The sequence below is a fragment of the Engraulis encrasicolus genome, chromosome 3 (genome assembly GCF_034702125.1).
Source record: "Engraulis encrasicolus isolate BLACKSEA-1 chromosome 3, IST_EnEncr_1.0, whole genome shotgun sequence".
Lineage (NCBI taxonomy): Eukaryota > Metazoa > Chordata > Actinopteri > Clupeiformes > Engraulidae > Engraulis > Engraulis encrasicolus.
Genome location: NC_085859.1, coordinates 22,889,408 through 22,896,907, shown reverse-complemented (window position 1 = coordinate 22,896,907; position 7,500 = coordinate 22,889,408). Strand labels below are relative to the sequence as shown.

Below are 7,500 nucleotides of genomic sequence, written 5' to 3'. Positions count from 1 at the left end.
ATAGCGATGTTCTGAATCATGCCAATAAAGCACCATTTAATTTGATTTGTTTTGATATGATCTGATCTGAACTGATTTGATTAGAGAGAAAGAGAGAGAGAGAGAGAGAGAGAGAGAGAGAGAGAGAGAGAGAGAGAGAGAGAGAGAAAGAGAGAGAGAGATAGACAGAACAATACCTGATTGTCATCTTAGGAAAACATGCAACATTGAGGAAACAATGACAACATGGCATTTCAACAAAACGGATGAGTCTTAATGTTCCATGTCTTTGTTTGAATTTAGAGCTGCAGGAAAGAGATGGCACTTAGCTGTAGCCAAGAGATATTCAGCTAGCACAAGCATGGGCACACGCACGCACGCACACACACGCACACACACACGCGCGCACACACACACACGCAAACAAAGCTTTGTAAGAGCATGGATTGGTGCAGCATGTAAGAAAGGGACATGAAAACTATGATAAACATCGCTAAACGAATCATGCATATCCTAAGCTCTATCTTTTTACTTTTTAGATTAAGCCGACAACCTTTCATGCCAAAGACTTTTCATCAAAGCAGCTCATGAAGCACTTGTGATTTCCTGAAGATAGTAGTACCACACTTTCCCAGCTATGAGAGCCATTTGGGAGCTATGGGAGCCGGCCAAGATATGTTGGAATGTCGATGACGTGCATCTCAACACTGCACAGCGCTACTGCAAAAATGTGAGTGCGTTATCAGAGCATGTAGGAATGGCGCAGCTCAAATATCCAGGTCGGATTCCTGCCCTGCAGGCTTGCACTCTGCTCTCCGGCTCTTCAGCTTGCCAAGTCCAGGTCAAGTCTGGACCTACCAGTCTGTCTAGGGGTGACTGGACCTTGAGCCGTGAGTGTGACTGCCATTCCTACATGCCCCAACATGATTTTGTTATTGTAACTTCTGATTAATTATTATAGACCCCTTAGCGCAGAGCCGATGTTATAACCTTACTGTCAACAGATTTGTAATGGCTATGTCTTAATCTGTTACTTAAGTCTCTCTGTACTCTCATACCAATGTTGTTATGATGTAATGGAGTGTTTTCAGCAAATAGTGAATAGGCGCGCCGGCAACCCCATCTGCAGTAAGAGGATACACTGTCTTATGGTATACTTTGGTTTTGGCACTTTTAATCTTTTACTCTATGATCAGCTGTGTTTTTACGCTTTTGTCTATGGTATAAACAATTGAACTCCCTCTGTGTATGAAATTCACTTTCCTTCCCATTGTGAAAAACACAAGTGACCAAGTGCTTATGGGAACTAGGATTGAATCCTGTCAAAACTGTTGTCGTGTCTCAAATTTAAAAGAGAAATGTATTGTCCAGTTGTAGTATTGCTCACTCTATACCCTTGACTTGCTACTGACCGTAATTCTCCTTTAACCATCATTACTCTCTGGTGCGTATTTCCCTCTGTTGTAGCTGTAGCTCTGCCTCTAGAGTGCCTGCATGTTTGCATGTGTGTGTGTGTGTGTGTGTGTTTGTGTGCCTGTGTGTGTATGTGTATGTGTGTTTGTGTGTGTGTTTCTTTATTTTTATTACAGTACACATACACTTCCTGATAAGACTTAGAGAGGAAATGGCACAGGCCAACAGTCTCTCTCAAACGCTGCTCTGAAGACCTCAAGCATTTCCTGCCTCTGTAGTGTAAGTACCGGTAACACACCAATGGCAATAATTGACAGTAAAGTACACCTGACTATAGTCTGCCGAAGAGCGCAAACTCTGAGAAAGTGGATTAAGAAATAGATCCGGAGGAAGTCTGGGAACATTCCACTTTATTTCATAAAAAAAATTAATTCCCATGTTATGAACTGGTGTTGCACAGGTCAATGTGAAGAAATGATGTGCAATGTAAAGAAAAGCAAAAAAATTATCTTTAGTAATGCCAGATTACTTGATTTAGAGGACGTGATGAAATTGGTCTAACGGGTACATGACTCCAGTGGCAGGAAACCAGTGACATGGGCCCTATACCGTGGCCTAACCGCAGAAATACACCAGCGGCGATCTGAGCGAGTCGAGCGACGGAAGTAATTGACTTTGTATTGAGTCGCGCGACAAAAGCGATTCTGGAGACTAGAGCGATTTGCGCGACGAGCGCGACAGTTTGAAGTTGAAATCTTTTCAACTTTCTATGACGCGGTTCGGCGACAAGCCGCGACAACCAATGACTGTATAGAGGTCAGTGAACACAGCCAATGGGAATGCTTGAATGCTTTGTCTTCTGCCTGTACGGACATACTCTAGTCTCCTCAATCGCTCGTATCGCTTGCTGCTGCACTCTGTCGCTTGAATCGCATCGCGCCTGGTCTATTCGCGCGGTTACGGTAGGGCTCTCGTCTACTATGTGGCCGGCCCGTGTTCAATTCCCGACCCGGGTCCTTTGCCATCCCTTCCCCGTCTCTCTCTCCTCACTCACTTCCTGTCACCACCTTCAGTGTACTATCACAAATAGTCAAAAACACCAAAAAATATCTTAAGAAAAAATGAAACCAGTGACATGATGAAATTGGACTTCCATGACACCAGAGACCATCACCAGTGCCTTTTCTGCACTCTACGGAGGAAGACGTTTTAATTCACATCCTATGAACTGGTCACACTCTATAAACTGGTCTTGCAGTGGCCGTACAATACAAAGAAAAAAACAATATTGTCATGTGTGTATTTTTACATTTCTAACTTCAGATTCCAGACAACAGAGTACACATCTGATTAGCTGATGCAGTGTAGAGAAGTGGATGCACAGTATGTGTGCATGTGCATGCGTGCTGTGAATCTGTACGTTTGTGTGTGAGAGAGACAGAGAGAGAGAGAGAGAGAGAGAGAGAGAGAGAGAGAGAGAGAGAGAGAGAGAGAGAGAGAGAGAGAAAGCAGAGAAAGTAGAGTAGTAGAGTAGAGTAGAGCAGCGTAGAGTAGAGTAACTTTATTGATCACCAAGGTGAAATTCAGGTGTCAAGTAGCTTACATAAATACACATAATGCCCACATGGACATTTAAGACACATATACAGGTAATACAGGTAATAGTCAGGGAGGGGAAAAAATGAAATAATGAAAGAATAAAAAGGCAATGTGCAAAAACACATATTCTGTGTAGACAATGTGCAAAAAACATACTCTGAGAGCTTCATCTATGATCTAGCATCTGTGATGTAGAAGTAAGATACAGATAAGGAGAAAGAGAAAGAGAGAGAGAGAGGTGTGTCAGATGCTCTGAGTGTGTGTGTGTGTGTGTGTGTGTGTGTGTGTGTGTGTGTGTGTGTGTGTGTGTGTGTGTGTGTGTGTGTGTGTGTGTGTGTGTGTGTGTGTGTGTGTGTGTGTGTGTGTGTGTGTCCTGCACACGCATACATATTCAGTGCTTCTTCTTCTTCGGAGCGGCTATGTAGGTCACAGCAAACCCCCACCACCATCACCACCACCACCACCACCACCATCAGCCTCCTCCTTTCCTCATACAACCTCCAGCCCTCCAAGCCATCAAAAACATTCTTTTCTCATTACACTCCACTCAACTCCACTTCACTCTACCTGACCTGTGTTTGTGTGTGTGTGTGTGTGTGTGTGTGTGTGTGTGTGTGTGTGTGTGTGTGTGTGTGTGTGTGTGTGTGTGTGTGTGTGCATGCGTGCGCATCTCTGTGTGTGTGTGTGTGTGTGCGTCTCTGTGTGTGTGTGTGCGTGCTCACCTCTGTGTGTGTGTGTGTGTGTGTGTGTGTGTGTGTGTGTGTGTGTGTGTGTGTGTGTGTGTGTGTGTGTGTGTGTGTGTGTGTGTGTGTGTGTGTGTGTGTGCGACTCTGTTTGTGTGTGTGTGTGTGTGCGTGTGTATGTGTGTGTGTGTGTGCGTGCGTGCGTGTGTTTCTTTCCTCACTGCACTCCACTCCACTCTACCTGTCCCGTGGCTTCCCCTGGCAGGCTGCTCACAGGGGGGCAGACATATCTTTTACTGACCTCGTTCCTGCTCCAAATACCCTCCACACTGCTGAGACACACGCTTACGGGACTCAGGCACAGATTTGACTTGTTCGATTGAGAAAAAGTAAAAGGTGTATGGAGGTGAGAATAGAAAGAAGTAGAGTGTGTATGGAACATATAATAGGGTAGGAGGTACTGTAGAAAATGTCCTGTAGCAGTGCTTGAAATTTTGGACATGTATGATGAACTGCCCACCAAACCTTAGAGATGTTATCTATTATTCCCATTGTTTATTTACTTCTGTTTGTTTACAGCAGCTCTCCATGAACGAGCCACACAACATGCCACTTGGCCGTTTTTGTCCAAAATGCTCGTGTTTATTTGTGTTTTTGTTTTGTTCATTTGATAAGATCTCACCTCCTCTACGTAGCTCTCCATGAAGGAGCCACGGAACATTGCCGCCATCCAATCACAGCTGGAGATGAGCAGGGGCTTGTGGGCCGGCAGGAAGCCGTCGTCCAATCTGAACACCACATCTGAAAGCCAAGGGGGAAAAGAGCAGACATCTCGGCGTGTGTCACAGAGTTGGGGGCTACAGAAAGGGGGAAGACAGAAGAGGCACAAACATAGAGACAGACAGACAAACAGACATAGACAGACAACAGAGACAGACAGACAGACAGACAGACAGACACGCAGAGACAGACAGACGGGAAAACGAGAAAGACAAATATACAGACAGGCACATGAATAAATTGACAGAGAAGACAAGGACTACACAGAGAAGAAGCAGAGGGGGAGTTCGGCCAATTACACAGCTCTGCAGAGAAGAGAAGAGAAGAGAAGAGAAGAGAAGAGAAGAGAAGAGAAGAGAAGAGAAGAGAAGAGAAGAGAAGAGAAGAGAAGAGAAGAGAAGAGAAGAGAAGAGAAGAGACAGGCTAGAGTCACGGCTAAGACTAGACTTTTGTTTTCAAAGCCAGCTACCACAGGCTGGTCGCCATTTTGTGGCTCTCCTATCAGCTATGGCCGTGATAATGATTAAAATACAGTGATGTGCAACTGCAGGCCTGAACAAGTGAGAAACAGCGAATACGTTACTCATTATTCAGTGAAGAAAAATAGAGGGTTAGCAATTACTGACTTGTTATTTTTCTGCTTGAGTTGATTCTGCTCTTAAGATTGATGATTATAAAGCAGTTATTTAAGACTACAGCGTCTGACAAGAGGAGCCGTAAAGAAAAGAATAGGTGACTGAAGACAAACATTGAACACATACATGCAGACAAACATGGAAGATGGACATATGGAAGGAGGATGTACTGTTAAGGGAAACACACATACAACAAAACATAACAGCACACTAAAAGACGACACAAAAAACACACAAAGCACAGAAAAACACTTACAGGCCGTTACAGCACAAATGAAATGAAGTACAGCATAGGCACATAATACTCTATGTTACCAGACTTGTCAATTTCTAGCTACACATATTTGAAAAGACAGCCCTTGCAACATATATAACTACAGCATATATGTGTGCATGGCATAACAGCATACAGTACATGTGTGCATCTCAATGCATCTCAGCTGAATGCAGAAATATCTTTTCTTATTGACTATTATTGACTTTTAGCAAAATTATGGCTCGGCAATAGAAAAGTAACTTCCAATCAAAAATGGTATGACAGTGGAGACAGTGGAGACAGTCACATCAATACACAAGCTGGTATGCACAAAATATAAAAACCTGCAATCCCACACCTTATCGACTACCATTTTTGTTATGCATAATGTGTCAAATAGATGATCATGTACAGTTATGCATAATGCGACTACTTTATAGTAATGGTGGGGTGGCGTCCGCGCCAATGTCGTATCCTGTGCGTATCGCTCGTTGCGTAATTCCAAGAGCAGTATAATGAAAAGGAAGAAAGGAGTCGCACACTGGAGCTGAATGCAAAATCAAAAACTGTATTAACGAAGCCGAAAAAAGTAAATAAAACCGACAGATAGGGGACAAACGTTTCGGGTCTAGCCTATCATCAGTGTTCCCAGTTAGAACGTTTGTCCCCTGTCTGTCGGTTTTATTTACTTTTTTTCGGCTTTGTTTAATACAGTTTTTGATTTTGCATTCAGCTACAGTGTGCGATTCCTTTCTTCCTTTTCATTATAATGCGACTACTTTGTCAATGTTTTCTGGATGCAGACGTACCAGCGAAAGTGCCCTTGCTGAGGCTCTCCTTGATGCGGTTGGCGCGCCGCACGTGGAAGGCTTTGGTGATCTCCTGGTTCATGAAGCTCTCGCGGTTCAGCACGTTGGCCACCATCATGCGCAGGTCGAACACCTCCAGCAGCTCCGCAATGGTGGCCACCTGCATCAGGTCGCCGCGGCCCTCGTCCAGATTGCCCGTGTATAAATACTGTAGCACCGCCTAGTGGCGTGGAGGGTGAGAGCAACAACAGTGTATTAGATTACAGCCGAATGGAGAGTAGAGTTGGATAGAGAAGAGAAAAGTAAAGATGGTATTGCCTAACTTTTACTTTTGTCTTTTTTACCTTTTTTTTTTTTTACCTTTTTTGGGACTCTCCGAGCAGGGAAGCTTTTCATTGTACACATGACAGTAAAATATCTTGCTCTTGATCTTGATCTTGTACTGCATTTACCTGAAAGGGTCCCTCCTGGATGAGACTGTCCATGGCCACCACCGTCATGAGCCTGGGCCTGCCTGTCATGGGGTCCTGCACGTGCTCCAGGCACACCCCCAGGAAGCCCCTTCCCCAGCCCATCAGGGGCCTCCCTGTCCCGGGGGCCCCCACGGCTGAGCTCTGGCCCCTGGCCGGGAGAGCATTGTCGCTCTGGGAAGTCCTGAGGGAGCCTTGTTGCAGCAGCAGGGGCCTCCGGGCCCCTCGGGAGCCGCCCTCTCCTGCGGCCCCCTCCCCTCCCTTGTCGATGTCCAGGCTCTTGGTGCGGCCCGCTTGCTCCTTGGCCCCTCTCCTGCTCTGCTCCTCCTCCTCCTCGTCCTCCATTTTCTCCACCTCTTTCCGTCCTGCGCTTTCTCCACCTTCTCCTCCTCCTCCTCCTCCTCCTCCTTCACTCCCTGTCTCTGTCGGCACCTCTCCTCCTTCACCCTCTGCCCCATCGCCTCCTCCTGCACCTCCTCCTGCGCCTCCTGTTGCTCCTGCGCTCCCACCACCTCCTCCCAGGCTCATGGTGAACAGGTCGTAGAACTTGGAGCAGGAGGTGGCCAGGTAGACCTTGTGGGCGAACACCCGCACGGCGCCGCCCTGTAGGACGAAGAGCACGTCCGCGCAGAGCGGCCGCGTGAACAGCGTGTCGGGCCCCTCGCCGTCAGCCATGGGGGGGTCGGGGATGCCGACGATGGGGCGCGGCGGGCGGGGGGGCAGGAAGGGCGCCTGCGTGAGCAGTGAAGGTGGACCAGGTTTAGTAAACTAAGTGACACTCCAGGAGTTTTGAAACAGGAGGACACGTCTTTTGCTAACTAGGAAATTGGGTCCTAGAGAGTGATTTTAACCCTAACCTTATTGTCACCAAAATAA

General features: G+C 46.3%; 1 protein-coding gene across 3 annotated transcripts in view; it reads right to left on the bottom strand.

Moving 5' to 3' along the window:
- Positions 1-7,500, bottom strand: part of rhobtb4 (Rho related BTB domain containing 4) — a 107,808-nt gene that overhangs the window by 11,332 nt on the left and 88,976 nt on the right. For all 3 annotated transcript variants that reach the window (XM_063195023.1, XM_063195022.1, XM_063195024.1), the window contains exons 6-8: positions 6,607-7,356; positions 6,155-6,374; positions 4,357-4,475 (exon numbers count right to left, since the gene is read on the bottom strand). In XM_063195023.1, the coding sequence (XP_063051093.1) occupies positions 4,357-4,475; positions 6,155-6,374; positions 6,607-7,356 (1,089 nt within the window). The remainder of the gene's footprint in view (positions 1-4,356; positions 4,476-6,154; positions 6,375-6,606; positions 7,357-7,500) is intronic.